Raw genomic sequence first — 22,141 nt, 5'->3', positions numbered from 1 at the left:
TTTAGAAAAGGAAACATGTAATTTCTTTTTAAAACATGAAACTAGTTTGCCAAGACTAACAACATTTAATATTATCGAGACCTGAGATTCAATAAGTTTATCTGACAGCTCAGAAAAACACTAACATTAAGATGTGGGAATTAATAACATTATTACTAAATTTGTAAATCAGAATACCAAAGGTCTCTAGAGCGCAACTTTACTAACCAATTGAATTTCAGCAAATCCGGTTTAAAACAGAATGTAAAGACAATTGATCAACAGTTCGCGCCCCCACTGACCCGAATTCAGGACAGCTAACAAATCAAACAGCAAAAAATTCCGGCTGTCGTCTTCTAGAACACGCACAGGAGACCCATGTGACTATGTAATAACACAATGTATAATTAACAGTTAGACAAGTTGAGATCAGGGAGAAAGCTAGAGGAGACTATGTCTGATAGCACTGAAACGTCCAAGGTAATTATATTCTGAGACTCACATGACAACTGTAAAATTTGCATACCAGTTATAGATCCATTACAAGACAATAATAAATTGACAGCAATGAACTCAAAGTAATTTCTAATAAGAAAACTTCTGAAACTGAGGTAATAAATTAAGCAGTTTGGAAAGGGCACCGCCACTTGGTCCAGATAGACCGGAAGAAGTTCACACTCTAGCTGTTAACCAAATTCCACTATTACGCCGTTGGCTTGGAATCGAAACAAATCCACGAATCGGTAAACAGGAGAGAAATCATCTCAAGTGGCTGAATACTATCGACAGTCGCACTGGTTAGCTGCGCGGAATAAGGCGTCTTGAACGATTCGCGCGACTCCCTCCGTCGGAGGTTCGAGTCGTCCCTCGGGCACGGGTGTATGTGTTGTCCTTAGCGTAAGTTAGTTTAATTTAAGAGTAACTAGTGTGTAAGCCTATGGTCCCATAAGAACTTAACCGCAAATTTCAAACTTTCGACAAGTTGACTAGAGAACTTCCTCCAAGCTGTGGCATTAAGCTTTTATTGGCGAGCGGTAGTAATTAATGGTTCACGAAATTGCCACAAGACTTTAATTTCAAGACATATGTCAACCCCAGCTGGGAATCAGCACAATACTTCAGTAATAATAATATATACATATATATATATATATATATATATATATATATATATATATATATATATATATATAAAACATAAGTAAACGGGATAGGAATAAAGATTAAGTCATTTCACGACAAACACTTATTAATCCTCAAGATAAATACGGCACCAGTGAGACCCAACTGCAAGCAAAAGCAGCGCACATAATGTAGGTCGTTACATCCAAATCTGGAGACATAACATGGGCGGCAACCTCGATATCCTAAAACAGGAAGCTGAGCCAAAGCACGTAACTCGCTAAGCGCTAATTTAAGTCACAGAGTAATCACTAAAATATAGCTAGGAGAAGAACATCAAGAACACCAAACACTGAGACACGACCACCGCTCGGTTAAAGTTAAGCCCGAAAATATGAGTTCCCTTACTTGCTCATTGCGAAGATCTTGTGAGATGTCAGGTGAAGGAAAAGTCCCAGTCTTGTCTGAAGCTCGGGTGGTGCAGCCAACAGCTTCCTCCCAATTGCTCCCCTTTGTGTGTGCCTGTGTCAAACAACTGAGTTACCTTGCCCAGGTCCTCCACGGGAACAGGCGCAGCGTGTTCAGGAGATAAATCGGCTACGATCCATAGGATCCGCAACACGGGGGCCCTCGGCCAGCACACAAGCTGACCTTAACACTGGCGCTTCCCGTGAGATTCATCGCGAGCTCTGTCCTCGCCACCGCTTAAGTCGGCCTCCCAGTACTGGGGCTAACGAGATTTACGGGCGATACAACGAACTTGTGACGTCATACTACTTGGCTTGTCCGCCACACTTCGTGAAACTTGGCTCCGTGCAGTGCCAATGGGAAATAATTTAACTGAAAAGGTTTCTACTACAGATATTAATTATGTCTTGTGCTGATGAGAGGCTGCATGCATTTAAACACAAGCTCAAGTATCATTAAAAACGTCTGAAATACACTCATCTTCATAAATTAAGGATAATGCTGATACATGGTGAAACAACGCTCTGGTGGGCGGTTTGTGGGTTTAAATCACTTCCGGGTATGACCATGCAGTGCATTTGACCTGCGGTATTCGCACTGTGGCGCTGGCACCAGTCCACATACGCAGAGGTGTGTTGGTGCATGTCAGTGTACGGTGCATCGAGTAAGTGTGCAGACGTTTTCACACGTGCTAACAGTGACTGTGTGTTGAAAATGGCTCAAAGAACACATATTGATGACGTTACAAGGGGTAGAATACTAGGGCGACTGGAGGCTGGTCAAACACAGCAGGTCGTAGCACAGGCCCTCCGTGTGCCACTAAGTGTGATCTCAAGATTGTGGCAACGATTCCAGCAGACAGGAAACGTGTCCAGGCGCTACAGCACGGTACGTCCACAGAGTAAAACACCACAGGAAGACCGATTTCTCACCATCAGTGCCCGCAGACGGCCTCGGTAGCCTTGCTCTGGACCTTACCGCAGCCACTGGAACAGTTGTCTCCAGACACACAGTCTACAGACGACTGAAGAGACATGGTTTATTCGCCCGGAGACCTGCAAGGTCCATTCCACTGACCCCTGGTCACAGGAGAGCCCATAAAGCCTGGCGTCAAGAACACAGTACATGGTCTTTGGAACAGTGGTCCCAGATTATGTTCACGGACGAGTCCAGGTATAGTCTGAACAGTGATTCTCGCCGGGTTTTCATCTGACGTGAACCAGGAACCAGATACCAATCCCTTAATGACCTTGAAAGGGACGTGTATGGAGTTCGTGGTTTGATGGTGTGGGGTGGGATTGTGATTGGTGAACGTACATCCCTGCGTGTCTTTGACAGAGGAACTGTAACAGGTCAGGTGTATCCGGACGTCATTTTGCACCAGTATGTCCGCCTTTTCAGGGGTCAGTGGGTCCCACTTTCCTCCTGATGGACGATAACACAAGGCCCCACAGAGCTGCATCGTGGAGGAGTACCTTGAAACAGAAGATATCAGGCGAATGGAGTGGCCTGCCTGTTCTCCAGACCTAAACCCTATCGAAGACGTCTGGGATGCTCTCGCTCGACGTATCGCTGCACGTCTTCAAATCCCTAGGACACCTCAGGAGCTCCGACAGGCACTGGTGCAAGAATGGGAGGCTATACCCCAGCAGCTGTTCGAATACCTGATCCAGTGTACGCCAACCCGTTGTGCGGCCTGTGTAGGTGTGCATGGTGATCATATCCCGTACTGATGTCGGGGTACATGCGCAGGAAACAGTGGCATTTTGTAGCATATGCGTTTCGAGGCGGTTTTCTCAACTTATCACCAATACCGTGGGCTTAAAGATTTGTGTCGTGTGTGTTCCCTATGTGCCTGTGCTATTAGAACCAGTTTTGTGTAGTGTCACACTGTGTGGCACCACATTCTGCAATTATCCTTAATTTATGAGCATGTGTGTAGTTAGTCGCTCCCCACCGGAGACTGCTGCAGGCACTCGTACGACCTGCGGTGTGACGTGTTGTGACGTACGCGCCGTAGCCCGTCTTTCTCATGGGCCTCGCCCAATACCAAGTCGCCTCCTTCTCACTCCGCTAGCCACGCAGCCCGCTCTCCAAAAGTAGACCTGTATAGGGGGCGACGCGACATATCGATTGGCGCAACATTTCACTACATAACATTCCTAAATACCAGTTCAAACGTAAGGGCACATTCTGTTCTCCATTTCTCAAGAGAAAAAAGTTATTGTTATTTTTTTTTAATATTCTTCCTACCTCAGTGTCAAATGCATAAATACAGTAGTGTCATATCTCAGTAATGAATTTTAAATGTTTAGCTCCTGACAGGAGCACGTAGAAGAAACACGGCCCAAGTTTAGAACATTAGTTGACCACGCAATTGACAGACCTGTACCTACTAGAAAAGTTCATAATAGGATAGGCCTTCCTTGGTGTAGAGTCACTGTAAAGGAACTTCTAAAGAAACAGACTACTGCAAAATATGTGCAAAACAAAATGTAGGGCTATAGATAATGAGATCCCAAATTAAACGCCATTGGCTGTCAAGAGGGCAATGTGTGAAGTCTTCGACGACCGTAGCAAAATATTATGGAAAGAAGAGTCACAAAACTTGAAGACATTTTGATCACACGCGAAGGCTGTTAGTAGTAGCTAAGCTAGTGCCCAGTCACTCATCGACTCCGTTTTCAAACGTTTCCTTACAAAGGAAAACTGGGGCGTATTGCCCCAATTTAATTCTTGCACCTCTGCAAATGCTAGTGATATAGATATTGGAGTTGTGATGAGAAACATCTGAATTCGCTGAAATTGAACATGTATATCCAAGGTTCCTCAGTGTCCGTATCAAACTCCCACACGACATCCTGAAATTCATGGATCAAGGCATTCGGTTGGTTGCAGTATATGTTGACTTTCGAAAAGCATTTGACTCTTGCTACGTTTATTGTCAAAAGTACGGTCGTATGGGGTATCAAGTGATATTTGCGACTTGACAGGATTTTGTCGCGTAGAGAACGGAGCATGTTATCTTGGATGGAGAGTCATTAACAAATGTAAGAGCAACTTCAGATATAGTGCAGGGAATTGTTTGTTGGTACCCATGCTGTTCACGTTTCGTATTAATGACCTTGCAGACAGTAGTAATAGTAGCCTCAGTCTTTCTTTAGATGGTGCAGTTGAAGGGTGACAATTATTGAACTATATGAAATAAAATCGTCATAACTTCTGAGCGGTTTGCGTTAGGACGTTCAAAATGCACGGTCGGCCGCGCGGTGTGACGGGAATTGGTATGGTTTGGTTTAGCGACGAAGCCACTTTCATTTGGATGGGTTGGTCAATAAACAAAATTGGCGGATTTGGGGGACTGAGAATCGCTTTCGCAATCGAGAAATCTCTTCGCCCTCAACAGTTTACTGTGTCGTGTCACGAAATAATCGGTGCGGTATTCCTTGAATGCAACGCTGACTACCGAACGGTACGTGAAGGTGTTGGAAGATTATTTCATCCCCATTACCAAAAGTGACTCTTATTTTGACAAGACGTAGTTAATTCAAGACGGAGCTCGACCCCATCGAAGTAGCAGAGTGTCTGATGACCTGGTGGAGCACTCTGGGGACCGCGTTCTTGCTGTGGGATACCCAGAGGCTACTGGCATGGGCCTCGATCGGCTGCCATGTACTCCGGATTTGAACAGACGCAACTCATTTTTTTGGGGCTGTATTTAACACAAAATGTACAACAATAACCCCAAAACCATTGCTGAGCGCCGGCCGATGTGGCCGTGCAGTTCTAGGCGCATCAGTCTGGAACCGCGTGACCCCTACGGTCGCAGGTTCGAATCCTGCCTCAGGCATGGATGTGTGTGATGTTCTTAGGTTAGTTAGGTTTAAGCAGTTCTAAGTTCTAGGGGACTGATGACCACAGATGTTAAGTCCCATAGTGCTCAGAGCCATTTGAACCATTGCTGAGCTGAAAACAGGCATTCAGGAGGCCATCGATAGCATCGATGTTCCGGCACTTCAGCGGTTATGTCGAATTCCGCTATTCGTCTCCGTCACATCATCGACAGGGATATCTGTGGTGACGTTTACATGTTGAGTAAAGTGTGTGAATGTTGTAGTTCGTAACTAATTTACGTTTCTTTATACAGTTCAATAATTGTCACCATCTGTCTGTAACAAAGTATTGTGTGAAAAAATTGAGTTGGATATTGATGAGATATCGAAGTGATGCAAAGGTTGGCAACTTGCTTTAAATGTTCGGGAATAAAAAGCTGTGCATTTCACAAAACCAAAAAATGTAGTATCCTGTTGTGTTGTTGTGGTCTTCAATGCAGAGACTGGTTTGATGCAGCTCCCCATGCCCTCTATCCTGTGCAATTTACTTCATCTCCGAATAACTACTGCAACCTACATCCTTCTGAATCTGTTTAGTTTAGTCACCTCTTGGTCTCTCTCCCAATACGATTTTTACTCTCCGAGCTACCCTCCAATACTAAATTAATCATCCCTTGATGCCTCAGAACGTGTCCTACCAACAGATCTCTTCTTGTAGTCAAGTTGTGGCACAAATTCCTCTTATCCCCAATTCTACTCAATACCTCCTTATTAGTTACATGTTCTACCCATTTCATTTTCGGCATTGTTCTATAGCAACACGTTTCGTAAGCATCTATTCTCTTCTTGTCTAAACTATTTATCGTCCTTGTTTCACTTCCATACATAGCTATATTCCATACAAATACTTTCAGAAAAGACTTCCTGACATTTAAATCTATACTCGATGTTAACAAATTTCTCTTCTTCAGAAACCCTTACCTTGCGATTGCCAGTCTACATTTTATATCCTCTCTACTTCGACCATCATCAGTTATTTTGGTCCCAAATAGCAAAACTCATCTACTACTTTAAGTGTCTCATTTCTTAATCTAATTCCTTCAGCATCACCTGATTCAATTCGACTACATTCCGCCCCCCCTCCCCCCCCATGAACCATGGACCTTGCCGTTGGTGAGGAGGCTTGCGTCCCTCAACGATACAGATAGCCGTACCGTAAGTGCAACGACAGCGGAGGGGTATCTGTTGAGAGGCCAGACAAACGTGTGGTACCTCAAGAAGGCAGCAGCCTTTTCAGTAGTTGCAGGGGCAACAGTCTGGATGATTGACTGATCTGGCCTTGTAACACTAACCAAAATGGCCTTGCTGTTCTGGTACTGCGAACGGATGAAAGCAAGGGGAAACTACAGCCGTAATTTTTCCCGAGGGCATGCAGCTTTACTGTATGATTAAATGATGATGGCGTCCTCTTGGGTAAAATATTCCGGAGGTAAAATAGTCCTCCATTCGGAACTCCGGGCGGGGACTACTCAAGAGGACGTTATTATCAGGAGAAAGAAAACTGGCGTTCTACGGATCGGAGCGTGGAATGTCAGATCCCTTAATCGGGCAGGTAGGTTAGAAAATTTAAAAAGGAAAATGGATAGATTAAAGTTAGATATAGTGGGAATTAGTGAAGTTCGGTGGAAGGAGGAACAAGACTTTTGGTCAGGTGAATACAGGCTTATAAATACAAAATCAAATACGGGTAGTGCAGGTGTAGGTTTAATAATGAATAAAAAAATAGGAGTACGGGTAAGCTACGACAAACAGCATAGTGAACGCATTATTGTGGCCAAGATAGATACGAAGCCCACGCCTACTACAGTAGTACAAGTTTATATGCCAACTAGTTCTACAGATGACGAAGAAATTGATGAAATGTATGATGAAATAAAAGAAATTATTCAGGTAGTGAAGGGAGACGAAAATTTAATAGTCATGGGTGACTGGAATTCGTCAGTGGGAAAAGGGAGAGAAGGAAACATGGTAGGTGAATATGGATTGGGGTTAAGTAATGAAAGAGGAAGCCGCCTGGAAGAATTTTACGCAGAGCATAACTTAATCATAGCTAACACTTGGTTCAAGAATCATGAAAGAAGATTGTATACATGGAAGAACCCTGGAGATACTAAAAGGTATCAGATAGATTATATAATGGTAAGACAGAGATTTAGGAACCAGGTTTTAAATTGTAAGACATTTCCAGGGGCAGATGTGGACTCTGACCACAATCTATTGGTTATGAACTGTAGACTACAACTGAAGAAACTGCAGAAAGGTGGAAATTTAAAGAGATGGGACCTGGATAAATTGAAAGAACCAGAGATTGTAGAGAGTTTCAGGGAGAGCATAAGGGAACAATTGACAGTAATGGGGGAAAGGAATACAGTAGAAGAAGAATGGGTAGCTTTGAGGGATGAAATAGTGAAGGCAGTGGAGGATCAAATAGGCAAAAAGACGAGGGCCAGTAGAAACCCTTGGATAACAGAATAAATATTGAATTTAATTGATGAAAGGAGAAAATATAAAAATGCAGTAAATGAAGCAGGCAAAAAGGAATACAAAAGTCTCAGACATGAGATCGACAGGAAGTGCAAAATGGCTAAGCAGGGATGGCTAGAAGACAAATGTAAGGATGCAGAGGCTTATCTCACTAGGGTAAGATAGATACTGCTTACAGGAAAATTAAAGAGACCTTTGGGGAAAGGAGAACCACTTGCATGAATATCAAGAGCTTTGATGGAAACCCAGTTCTAAGGAAAGAAGGGAAAGCAGAATGGTGGAAGGAGTATATAGAGGATCTATATAAGGGCGACGTAGTTGAGGACAATATTATGGAAATGGAAGAGGATGTAGATGAAGATGAAATGGGAGATATGATACTGCGTAAAGAGTTTGACAGAGCACTGAAAGACCTGAGTCGAAACAAGGCCCCAGGCGTAGACAACATTGCATTAGAACTACTGACAGCCATGGGAGAGCCAGTCGTGACCAAACTCTACCATCTGGTGAGCAAGATGTATGAGACAGGCGAAATGCCCTCAGACTTCAAGAAGAATATAATAATTCCAATCCCAAAGTAAGCAGGTGTTGACAGATGTGAAAATTACCGAACTATCAGTTTAATAAGTCACAGCTGCAAAATACTAACGCGAATTCTTTACAGACGAATGGAAAAACTGATAGAAGCCGACCTCGGGGAAGATCAGTTTGGATTCCGTAGAAATGTTGGAACACGTGAGGCAATACTGACCCTACGACTTATCTTAGAAGCTAGATTAAGGAAAGGCAAACCTACGTTTCTAGCCTTTGTAGATTTAGAGAAGGCTTTTGACAATGTTGATTGGAATACTCTCTTTCAAATTTTGAACGTGGCAGGGGTAAAATACAGGGAGCGAAAGGCTATTTACAATTTGTACAGAAAGCAGGTGGCAGTTATAAGAGTCGAGGGGTATGAAAGGGAAGCAGTGGTTGGGAAGGGAGTGAGACAGGGTTGTAACCTATCCCCGATGTTATTCAATCTATATATTGAGCAAGCAATAATGGAAACAAAATAATAGTTCGGAGCAGGTATTAAAATCCATGGAGAAGAAATAAAAACTTTGAGGTTCGCCGATGACATTGTAATTCTGTCAGAGAGAGCAAAGGACTTGAAAGAGCAGCTGAACGGAATGGACATTGTCTTGAAAGGAGGGTACAAGATGAACATCAACAAAAGCAAAACGAGGATAATGTAATGTAGTCGAATTAAGTCGGGTGATGCTGAGGGGATTAGATTAGAAAATGAGACACTTAAAGTAGTAAAGGAGTTTTGCTATTTGGGGAGCAAAATAACTGACGATGGTCGAAGTAGAGAGGATATAAAATGTAGACTGGCAATGGCAAGGAAAGCGTTTCTGAAGAAGAAAAATTTTTTAACATTGAGTAAAGATATAAATGTCAGGAAGTCGTTTCTGAAAGTATTTGTATGGAGCGTAGCCATGTATGGAAGTGAAACGTGGACGATAAATAGATTAGACAAGAAGAGAATAGAAGCTTTCGAAATGTGGTGCTACAGAAGAATGCTGAAGATTAGATGGGTAGATCACATAACTAATGAGGAAGTATTGAATAGGATTAGGGAGAAGAGAAGTTTGTGGCACAACGTGACTAGGAGAAGGGATCGGTTGGTAGGACATGTTCTGAGACATCGAGGGATCACCAATTTAGTATTGGAGGGCGCCGTGGAGGGTAAAAATCGTAGAGGGCGACCAAGAGATGAATACACTAAGCAGATTCAGAAGGATGTAGGCCGCAGTAGGTACTGGGAGATGAAGAAGCTTGCACAGGATAGAGTAGCATGGGGAGCTGCATCAAACCAGTCTCAGAACTGAAGACCACAACAACAACAACATCAGTACCTGGGGCGCTGTATAAACAACAAATCCCATTATCCTCGTTTTGCTTTTGTTGATGTTCATCTTATATCCTCGTTTCAAGACACTTTCCATTCCGTTCAACTGCTCTTCCAGGTCCTTTGCTGCTTCTGACAGAATTACAATGTCATCGGCGAACCTCAAAGTTTTTATTTCTTCTCCATGGATTTTAATACCTACTCTGAATTTTTCTTTTGTTTCCTTTACTGCTTGCTCAATATATAGACTAAATATCATCGGAAATAAGCTACAACACTGTCTCACACTCTTGTCAACCACTGCTTCCCTTTCATGCCCCTCGACTCGTATGATTGCCATCTGGTGTCTGTACAAATTGTAAATAGCCTTTCGCTCCCTGTATTTTACCCCTGCCACCTTCAGAATTTGAAAGAGAGTATTCCAGTCAACAATGTCAAAAGCTTTCTCTAAGTCTACAAATTCTAAAACGTAAGTTTGCCTTTCTTTAATCTATCTTCTAAGATAATTATTGCCTCACGTGTTCCAACATTTCTACGGAATCCAAACTGATCTTCCCCCAGGTCGGCTTCTACCCGTTTTTCCATTCGTCTGTAAAGAATTCGTGTTAGTATTTTGCAGCCTTTAGCTTTTAAAATGATAGTTCGGTATTTTCGCGCCTGTAAACACTTGCTTTCTTTGGGAATGGAATGATTATATTCTTCTTGAAGTCTGATAGTATTTCGCCTGTCTCATAAATTTTGCTCACCAGATGGTAGAGTTTTGTCAGGTCTGGCTCTCCCAAGGCTATCAGTAGTTCTAATGGAATGTTGTCTACTCCCGAGGCCTTGTTTCGACTTAGGTCTTTCATTGCTCTATCAAAGTCTTCACGCAGTATCAAATCTCCAATTTCAACTTCATCTACGTCCTCTTCAATTTCCATTATATCGCCCTCAACTACAACACCCTTGTATAGACTCTCTATATACTCCTTCTGCCTCTCTGACTTTCGTGGTTCTCTTCTCTCCAAAGGTGTCTTTAATTTTCCTGTAGTCAGTATCGATCTTACACCTAGTGATATATGCCTCAAAATCCTTACATTTGTCCACTACCCATTCCTCCTTAGCCACTATTGCACTTCCTGTCGATCTCATTTTTGCCTCCTTCATTTATTGCATTTTTATATTTCCTCCTTTCATCAATTAAATTCAATATCTCTTCTGTTACCCAAGCATTTCTACTAGCTCTCGTCTTTTGACTTACTTGATCCTCTGCTGGCTTCACTATTTCATCCCTCAAAGCTACCCATTCTTCTTCTACTGTATTTCTTTCCCTCATTCTTGTCAATCGTTCCCTAATGCTCTCTCTGAAACTCTCTACAATCTCTGGTTCTTTGAGTTTATCCAGATCCCATTTCCTTAAATTCCCAGTTTTTTTGCAGCTTATTCAATTTTAATCTACAATTCATAACCAATAGATTGTGGTCAGAGTCCACGTCTGCCTCTGGAAATGTCTTACAATTTAAAACCTGCTTCCTAAATCTCTGTCTTACCATTGTATAATCTGTCAGAATCCTTCCAGAATCTCCAGGCCTCTACCAAGTACACAGCCTTCCTTCATGATTCTTAAAATAAGTGTTAGTTATTATTAAGTTATGCTCTGTGCAAAACTCTACCAGGTGGCTTCCTTTTTCATTTCTTCCTCCCAATTCATATTCACCTACTACGTTTCCTTCTCTTCTTTTTCCTACTATCGAATTCCAGTCATCCATGACTACTAAATTTCGGTCTTTCTTCACTATCTGAATAATTTCTTTTATCTCATCATACATTTCTTCGATCTCTTTCTCATCTGCGGAGCTAGTTGGCACACAATCTTGTAATACTGTGGGAGGCGTGGGCTTCGTGTCTATCTTTGATACAATAATGGGCCCACTATGCTGTTCCTAGAAGCTTACCCGCGCTCTTTGTTTTTTATTCATTATTAAACCTACTCCTGCATTACCTCTATTTGATTTTGTATTTATAACCATGTATTCACCTGACCAAAAGTCTTGTTCCTCCTACCACCGAACTCCACTAATTCCCACTATATCTAGTTTTAACCGATCCATTTCCCTTTTTAAATTTTCTAACCTACCTGCCCAATTAAGGGATCCGACATTCCACGCTCCGATCCGTAGAACGCCTGTTTTCTTTCGTCTGATAACCACGTCCTCCTGAGTAGTCCCCGTCCGGAGATCCGTATGGGGGACTATTTTACCTCCAGAATATTTTACTCAAGAGGATGCCATCATCATTTAACCATACAGTAAAGCTGCATGCCCTCGGGAAAAATTACGGCTGTAGTTTCCCCTTACTTTCAGCTGCTCGTAGTACCAGCACAGCAAGGCCGTTTTGGTTAATGTTACAAGGCCAGATCAGTCAATCATCCAGACCGTTGCCCCTGCTACTACTGAAAAGGGTCCTGCCTTCTTGAGGTACCACACGTTTGTCTGGCCTCTCAACAGATACCCCTCCGCTGTCGTTGCACTTACGGTACGGCTACCTGTACCGCTGAGTCACACAAGCCTCTCCACCAGCGACAAGGTCCATGGTTCATGGGAGGATCCTCTGATCGTAATATCAGCCAGTTACAGTTGGAATCGGTTAGCGCATGCTTTTACGGACAGGACATTTAACAATCACATAGGCTCAGTTGTAGGTAAGGCAAGCAGCAGATACAGTCAGTCAATAAAGCCGATTGCTTACAAATCACTTGCGCAACCCATGCTGGAATATTACTCAAATGTGTGGGACCATACCAAATAGAGCCGCCGGAAACCAAGTATATATTATGTAATTTTTGTTGCTGTGATCGGACATAAAATATCATGTGTGTAATTTTAGTGTAGAGAAGGAGGAAAACAGTTGAAAAACAATAATGTAAGTGGTTTTATGGAGTTGTTTTAGCACGCGGTGTTTGAGGTTTTTCTGTGAAAGACGACTTGACGGTGTCTTAGATCAGTTATTCTGTGTGTAAGAGTACGGGGTGTGGAGATCAAATGGTACCGTAAATAATCAAACAATAATAATTTTTGAAACTTCCACAGCCAAATACAGAAGAGCTAAAGAAACTAGTACACCTGCCTAATATCGTGTATGGCTCCAGTGAGCACGCAGAAGTGTGGCAACACGACGTGGCACGGACTCGACTAATGTTTGAAGTAGTGCTGCAGGGAACTGACACCATGAATCCTGCAGGGCTGGCCATAAATCCGAAAGAGTACGATGGGGTGGAAATCTCTTCTGAACAGCACGTTGTAAGGCGTCCCAGATATCCTCAATAACGTTCATGTATGGGGAGTCTGGTGGCCAGCGGAAGTGTTTAAACTCAGAAGAGTGTTCCTAGAGCCACCCCATGGCAATTCTGGACGTGTGGGCTGTCGCATTGTTCTGCTGGAATTGCTCAAGTCCGTCGGAATGCACAATGGACATGAAAGGATGCAGATGATCAGACAAAATTTGTAATGTAAAATACATAGTGTTGAGATATGAGCATAATGCTATTCACTAGAAACAAAGAAAATGAAAATATGCACAGCTGAACAACACAGCCAACGTTATATTACTTTCATGTCCAAACCGATCCCAAACCTTTCTTATTTTTTCAAGATAAAAATACAGAATAAACCGCATTTCGGCACTGTAAACAAAAGCATCAAGTATATAGATCATGTGGTATATTCAACACTAACATTAGGCATATTATGAAGTGTGCCACAGTAATTTCTTTACAGTATAGGTGTTGTGTGGAATTCAACAACATATACATCGACCTGGAAACCACATGGTCCACAAGAAAACGAATCGCCGTCTACTGAAACTTTCTGTGGGAGCAAACGGCATACTGTAGGTCAAAACAAATAAAAATATTCGCCCTCTGAACAGTTGAATGGTAGCTCGAAACCGGTTGTGGTACTAAAATAAAACGTTTAAAATTTAGTTGTGACTGGTTGCGTCATTCTCCAACAGTTACATTGGCTTTTAAGTCAAAATGTGACAAAGTATTTGTTTAGTAACTATTATTATATGTTTCTTTTTCATGATTTTTATAAAGTTACTTCCCTTCTTTACACGTCACTATTATTGTGGAGATGGTGTGCGGTCAGGAAATTTTGCTCTTAACAGAGGTACCAAAGTGGGCGGGTGTATGAAGGGTTTACTACTTCTGTAGTGCTTTAGCGGCTGTGACAGGAGTGTAAGTCACTTTCGGCATATGTTGCACAGGAATGTTGCAACCTGGGAAGCTGGATTTTTCCGCTAAGTATGTATGCTGCAGATCATAGGTCCTATTTTCGGCGTTTCCTTCCGTTGAACAATTCGCGCATTGGACCATGAATGTATGACGAACAATGAACACGTTACATTTTATCTACATCGGTATACTACATACTAGTTTAGTTTGGCGGGTGCATAGCACCCAACAACTAGGCATTTTTGACTCTCCCCCGACGTAGGTTTTTTTTTATCTAAGCTCAGTTCAAAGCTTGCGAAACAAGCAGTTGGCGAGGGTTGTATGAACTGCAGATATATATTTTTTTTCTAAATATCGGTTTCAGTCCTCCCACCTTCTATTATTGTAATCAAATCCAACCTTTTGAAAATACAAGAATTCTAGGTTGCGTTAAATAAGTAGGTACCTTTTGGGATTTTTGCGCTAAAATAGAAAGAATATGCGTTAACTTCGAAATAGGCTGTTTCAGGTGCTATAAAGTTGACGGTTTCGTATTTAAGTAGACACGGAACGCGTAATAACAAGTTTGTCTGCAAAAAGGAACCCAGGTAAAGCATAGAGTTTACCCTAAGGTCCACAGTCTAGTTGTAAAATGTCTAATGTTCCGCGTGCCCACCTCCTATGGACTGCATGAACAGGGTCTGATTCTCCCTGAGGCGGCCGGACCAGAAGAGGCAGAGGTATGCCAGCAGGGAGTTGAAGCCGAGACCCGCGGCGTTGACGAGGCTGACGGTGGACGGCAGCGGGAAGCAGTTCCTCGGCCGTACGTGCACCAGCCGCCGGAACAGGCCGCCCTGCATCCGCAGGCACAGCACCGGCTGTCCGACCTGAGCAAAAACACAAGAATACCACGCACGTTCCAGCGTGCTGCGAGAAAAATTGACCACCAATGCTTCTGTCTACACTTGGCCTACCTCAAAATTGGTGACTGCACATCCCACACGCCTCACGACCCCAGTACATTCGCTACCCATTATGACTGGGAAATCTGTGCTTCTGATGATTCCCAGGCGCAAGTAGTTGTCTGTGAAATTCATGCCGCAGTAGAAGACCTCCACTTCGATAAGGTCCGCCTTCAGCCTCACTGGTAATGGTGCCTTCTCAAACTGCGAGAAAAAACAGACATAAATACTCTCACAAGAGAGGTTTTGCTCTCTTGCTAAGTTCATGGAAGAAGTGACGAGTATTTTTTGAACTGGAATAAGCCTCATACCGAAACAAAGGACACACTGTCGAATACTACTGGATAACCATCATTACCAAAATGAAGTCTATGCATTCTTGTTTAGTAAGCAGATTATGGACAATATACAGGGTGAAGCACCTAAAATCACCACTAGTATCGAGGAAAGGGAAAGCACTATTGAAGTGCTGTTTTCACAGAATGGATTGGCAGACAGGGGCTCACACTGCTAACCAACCAACACATTCGTTGGTTGGTTCATGTGGGGCAGCGGAGCAATGGGAAGGAAGTCGGCCGTTCGATTTCAAAGGAACCATCCCAACATTTGTCTGAAGTGATTTGGGGAAATCACAGGAGAGAATTAATATTTGTGATTAGTGACACTAATGTACAAATAAACAATATTTTTAATACTCTTTTCTGGTTTTAGAACAAGTTCCAGAGCAAAATCAATGTGCAGTTATAGTGATTAAGCAGTTCTAACGTTTTAGTTTTCTCTTATAGTTAACACATGCAACAAGAGCTCTTAGTTCATATAACGCTGGTAAAAGAAATTAGACGGGTGGAAAGGTAGAAACAGAAGTATGGAAGAAAAGACCGGCCTGAAGATTGCACATTAGCATGATATCGCAAGTACTTACTAATCCTTCGTCAAAGTTTACTGAGCAAGTAATTGTTAATGTATAAGGTATATCGGAAAAGTCTCCTTCCATAGTGCTGAGACGATACAATGGAGAACTGGCAAAAGAAACAACTGAAAAAAAATTAAAATATGAAGAGCCAAAACAAACATTTATATTGAGTAGACGCCACATTTCATCAACATAAATGGCAAATGGCACAATAAGTAACAATGAAGATGAAATTGTATAAACACCCCACCATTTCGTTGAAGGTTCTGTCTTTCAAGAGATGAATCGCAAACTCAGATAATCATAGTGAAAATAAAATAATTCCGGAATCAGTTCCAGAGAGTTGTATTAAGTTATTCGAAGTGCTGAAAAGAAAGCCATCGACAGACGACAGTATCCCAGGAAGAATGACTGAAGACAGAACAAAAGTTATACGAAATGAAATAGCAAAGTTACTTACAGAACGTTGGCGTGAGAAGGCAGATCTCGAAAACTGATAGAACTTTGGAATTATGCTCCATCACAAGATAGGTAATAAGGCATAAATTACCTACGAAACGTATCTGTCCAGTATCCGCACGGTACAAGACAGACACTTAAAGTGTTGACAAGTCCATAGGAAAAAAAAATGTTAATCAGGAAAACAAGTAGGCTAGATTTAAGAAAGAGTATAGCATAACTGTCCACTTGCAAGTTCTAAATGACATTATAGAACGAGGAAATTTCGATTCTATATGAACCATACCATTAGTAACTGCTCTCAAGAAAGAAGTCATTGATTCCACCAGTACTGAAAGGTACCGATGTCGTTCCATGAGAACAGCGTGAAATTAAGGACTAAAGGAGCTAGGCATGAGGATTTCATAATTCAAACAGTTCAAGGCGACCCTATAGGAAGTTTTCTAGTTATTAAAATGAGAAAAATGCGTTGTCTGTTTCTAGCGCAGATAAACTTCAACAGTGTGTCCAAAGATTATATACACCACATCTGGAAGTATTCATGAAGTACATTCTAAAACAGTGTACACTGAGGTGACAAAAGCCAGGGGTAGCAATATGCACATAAGTAGATGGCGGTAGTATCGTGTACATAAGGTATAAAAGAGCAGTGCATTGTTGGAGCTGTCATATCTACTCAGGCGATTCATACGAAAATGGTTCCGACGTGATTATGGCCGCACGATGGCAATTAACAGACTTTGAACTCGGAAATGGAACGCAGTGGTCAACGGCCTTCACATAACTACCGTAGGCAGCGACGTTTGCATAGAGTTGTCAGTGCTGACAGACAAGCAACACTGTGTGAAATAACCGCCGAAATCAAGGCGGGATCCTAACGTATCCGTTAGGACAGTACGGATAAATGTGGCGTTAACTGGCAATGGCAGCAGACGGCCGACTCGGGTGCCTTTGCTAGCAGCACGATGTCGCCTGCGTAGCCCTTCCTGGGATCGTGACCATGTAGGTTGAACCCGAGACGACTGGAAAACCGTGACGTGTTTAGTTGAGTCCTGATGTCTGTTGGTGAGAGCTGGTGATGGGGTTCGATTGTGGCGCAGATTCCACGAAGCCATGGACCCAAATTATCAACAAGACACTGTGCGCCACGTAGCTCCATAATGGTGTGGGAGGTGTTAACGTGGAGTGAACTGGGTCGTTTGGTCCAACTGAACCGACCATTGCCTATGCTCGGCTACTTAGAGACCATTTGCACCCATTCATGGAGTTCATTTTTGTGGATGACAATCCGCCATACCACCAGCCCATAATTCTTCATCTACATCTACATCTACTAATATACTCCGATAGCCACCAAGCGGTATGTGGCGGAGGGCACTATTCGCACCAAAGTCATATCCTCCTCCCCCCTCTGTTCCACTCGCGGATCGCGCGAGGGAAAAACGACTGTCTGAACTCCCAGTACGAGCTCTAATTTCTCTAATCTCTGAATGGTGATCACTGCGCGATATGAAAGTTGGTGGTAATAATATATGCTCTACATTCTCGGCGAAGATTGCATTCTGGAATTTAGTGAACAGACCCTTCCGTTTAGCGCGTCGTCTTTCTGCAAGCGTGTCCCACTTCATACTTTATATGAGATTTGTAACGCTCTCGCGATGGCTAAATGTACCAGTCACGAATCTTGCCGCTCTTCTTTGGAGCTTCTCAATAACTTGAATCAGACCCAACTGGTAAGGATCCCATACAGACGAACAATACTATAAGACTGGACGAACTAAAGTATTGTAAGCAATTTCCTTTGTTGAAGGACTGCATCGCTTCAGGATTCTACCAACAAACCGCAATCTAGAGTTCGCCTTCCCCTTTACTTGTGTAATCTGATCGTTCCGTTTGAGATCATTTCGAATAGTCGCGCCCAGATACTTGACGGATGTACCCGCTTCCAAAGACTGGGCATTTTATTTTGTACTCGTACATTAATGGGAATTTACGCTATGTTATACGCGAAAGGTTACACTTACTAATATCGAGAGATAACTGCCAGTCATTACACCACGCATTTATTTTCTGCAAATCCTCATTGATTTGTTCACAGCTCTCGTGTGATACTACTTTTCTGTAGACTACAGCAACATCGGCAAACAGTCTAACGACGCTGTCAATACCATCAACCATATCGTGTATGTATGAGTAAATACAAAAATCAGCGGACCTATTACGCTGCCCTGGAGCACACCTGATGTTACGCTTGTTTTTGTTGAAGTCTCCCCATTCAGGACGACGTACTGCTCTCTGTGTGTTATAAAACCTTCTATCAAACCGCATATGTCATCGGATAGACCGTAAGGGCGAACTTTTTGGAGCAAGCGACTGTGCGGGACTGAGTTGAACGCCTTTCCTAAGTCGAGGAATGTGGCATCAACGTGGGAGCCAGTATCTAGAGCCTGTTGTAAGTCGTGCACAAAGAGGGCCAGCTGTGTCTCGCATGACCGCTGTTTCCTAAAACCGTGCTGACTTCTGCAGATGAGCTCCTCAGGGTCTAGAAAGTTCATTACGTCCGAACCGAGAGGTCACTTCGTGCACAAAATACTGCACCTGCAATAATTTCGCAATTGTGGACAGCTGTAAGGATAGCATGGCCCAAAATTTCTGGATGGTACTTCCAGCGACGTGTTGGGTCCTTGCCACATCGAGTTGCTGCAGTACGCCGAGCAAAAGGAAGTCTGACACGATACTAGGAGGTAACCCATGACTTTTTTCACCTCAGCGTAAAACGAATATATTTGAAAAAAGTGGAGCAAATTAAATAGCAAATTACGGAACAAGTTGACGATTCGCTATATTTAACGCGATTGCTTGAAGAAATACAGCAACCAGTAAAAATAATGTGCCCTTCTTGCTATATTCCTTCAAGTAATTTAATCCACCCTCACGGAGCTGAACCACCATTAACACAGATCAATTAGTATTTGATGCTGTTGTAGACAATGGCTGGTTCTACAGGGAAGTAAATTAACAGAAGAGTGAAAATGGGCTGAAGTGCTTTCGGTGAATCAGAATGCCCCGCTGCGTTGAAAAGGTGAGTTAACAAACACTGCGTATAACAGTTTTGGCTTGTGGAAGTGAAGCATTGACTTTTTACTGCGAAAGGCTTTCAAACACTGGGGATTGCTAAGTGATTAACGGAGACAGCTAAGTTAGATTTCGTTAGAACAGTCAGGTAAGAAACAAATGCAGCAAGGGAAAGATTGGAGAGGAGAAAGTACTTACGACCTCAGTAATAAAAAAATAAAAAAAATAGGAGGGGGACAGTACATACAGGAAGGCGAATGAGTGACTGACAGGCCATAGGGTCTCTTTGGTGGCTCAGTATTAGAAAATGTGCAAGAACGGCGAGGTTGCGGCAGGTTAAGACGCGATGAGTGAAAATGGAAAATCATCAAAATCAGTGTGAGGCATCTTTGAGTTAGATTACTTTTTAGTGAATTTGAACTCACAAATCACGCTGAATTTATTTCGTACGGATCGGAAATGAATTCTGCAGGTGATGCAAGTACTTACCTTGACTTTGTCGAAGTCGCCATGTCCACTCAAGGTAACAGACAGTACCGAACGAGTAGCACTCGTAGCCTGTATCTGTGAATAAAAAAACTAGCATCGGAAAACAAATTTACAAACACAAAACCCCCTCCCCAGACAACACACACACACACACACACACACACACACACACACACACACACACACACCACGCATACATGACCGATGATGATCTTTAACTCCAAAAGCAACAGGGTGAGCCACTAAAGCTGTTTTCATGCTGGAGCTCATTTAACCTGCCATTGCGTTAATTGTCTGAACTGTTTCAGTAGACGATATTGTAGTCTACTACTTTAAAAACGACCTTTGCTAGGTTTAGAGGGGCAGGTGTAGAGTTGTTGCTCAAAGTATTGTACATTTATAATAAATTATGTTTTTATTTTTTTGGTATATGTGGCGCAGATGTTTTCTTTTATTCAGATTTTTAAATTTACAGCGTTGAGTGCGTATTTCGTTTAAGTGGATCAGGTGGAATACCCTGTCGGTATAAAACACTTTTGTCTGAGTATTTTATTGATAAAGAAAACTCACTGAAATCTGATGAACGTCTGTACAGATTTAGCGCACTCATTTTCAACAGTTTTGAAATGAGAAACTAAACTTTAATCCAATGGCAACGTTATCATCAATAACATGAAGTACGGAATACGAATCCTTCTTATTATTTACCTTGAAAAACGTAAAAGAATATTTATATGGCTAGTTGCTAGCCATTTACAGATTTTTTTCTGGAAAAATTATTAATTACTCCTGTTCAAGAATTCCTCTCTGTTGTAGAAGTAACTGTTAAGGAGAAATGTCTTTCATCTAAATTTGGAAAAGTTTCTCCTATGAGTAAGATAATTTATTTTAATTGCTAGATTTTCAAAGTTGTATAGCTGGATATTTTACTCCGTTCTGTGCCAAAGTTAAAATGCAGATCAATGTTCTTCTACTGCTGTACGTTTCAGTATCTCTGTTACCATCAAACTCAAATGTTTTGTTGATAACAGATTTCATAAGTGATAAATGTACTGTAGTTAGTATTCCCAACTGTCTACAGAAATTGTTGTGTGAACCACAGTTATAATTCTACTTACTTTTCTTTTGTTTAATGGATACTTCTTGTCTAAATGTACAAATAGTTACTCCAGAATAATATCCCACAATATATCGTGAACGAAAACATGAAAAATGACAGACTTCTAATTTCCCAAATTTCGCAATTATTCTTCTATCAGAAATAGCTGAACCTAAGCATATTAGCATTCTACTACAGTAAATGGTTTTCCACTTTAAATTTAAACCAGGGTGCACATCTAAGGTCTTACTAGTTTCTATCATGTTTACTTTTCCTTTTAAGTATACTAGGTTAATAGGAAGTGGGACATTTCCGACTGTTCAAAAATTAGATGAGCTTAGAGTTAGCCTATTTGTGCAAACCAGTCAGTAACCTACACAAATATGTGCACATCTAAGAACTTACTACTTTCTATCTTGTTTACTTTTCCTTTTAAGTATACTAAGTTAATAGGAAGTGGGACATTCCTGACTGTTCAAAAATTAGATGAGCTTAGAGTAGGCCTATTTGTGCAAACCAGTCAGTAACCTACACAAATGCTTCATTTACTATTTTCTCTGTTGATGCTTCTTTGCTCGGCTTGGCAACAGTGTTTGATTCATCAGCAAATAGGGGTAATTCTGTCCACTCATTCAGATCATTAACATAAAGCAAGAATAGTAGTGTGCGAATGATGAAACTCTTTAGATCTCCCATTGTAATTTCTCCACATTCAGGTGAGGTAGCAACCCTATTTTGTGTTACTCAAACAGCCTACGGTAACTTTCTGCATTTTATTTTTAAGGAAGGCCTAGGCCAGATATTTGCTAGGTCACATATTCCAGAAAAATTTAAATTCTCTAGAGAATATTTTGATTAGAGCACTCAAATGCCTGTGATAAGTCACAGCAGAACTCAACTGGAGGTATTTGATGGTTTAAAGATTTTATTCTTTGCTCAATAAATGTGTAAATAGCTGATTTAGTAAATGGCACTTTTGAAATTCTTGTGTAGCGGGACCACCGGAAAGGTCACGTTCGACACTGTTCCTGGGTGCATTACATGTTCCCACGTCTCGTCATGCGGGAGCATCCAACACTGTCGAACGTGATTATTGTTGTTATCAAGGTGTTTTG

General features: G+C 42.0%; 1 protein-coding gene across 1 annotated transcript in view; it reads right to left on the bottom strand.

Annotated features, from left to right (window-relative positions):
* LOC124795756 (synaptic vesicle membrane protein VAT-1 homolog) overlaps nt 1-22,141 on the bottom strand; it is a 98,666-nt gene that overhangs the window by 45,110 nt on the left and 31,415 nt on the right. Inside the window, exons 3-5 of the mRNA XM_047259838.1 lie at nt 19,928-20,002; nt 15,004-15,195; nt 14,706-14,916 (exon numbers count right to left, since the gene is read on the bottom strand). Of these exons, the coding sequence (XP_047115794.1) occupies nt 14,706-14,916; nt 15,004-15,195; nt 19,928-20,002 (478 nt within the window). The remainder of the gene's footprint in view (nt 1-14,705; nt 14,917-15,003; nt 15,196-19,927; nt 20,003-22,141) is intronic.

The sequence above is a fragment of the Schistocerca piceifrons genome, chromosome 4 (assembly GCF_021461385.2).
Source record: "Schistocerca piceifrons isolate TAMUIC-IGC-003096 chromosome 4, iqSchPice1.1, whole genome shotgun sequence".
NCBI classification, from domain to species: domain Eukaryota; kingdom Metazoa; phylum Arthropoda; class Insecta; order Orthoptera; family Acrididae; genus Schistocerca; species Schistocerca piceifrons.
The sequence above is the reverse complement of the archived record's forward strand: the minus strand, read 5'-3'. Positions and strand labels throughout refer to the sequence as shown.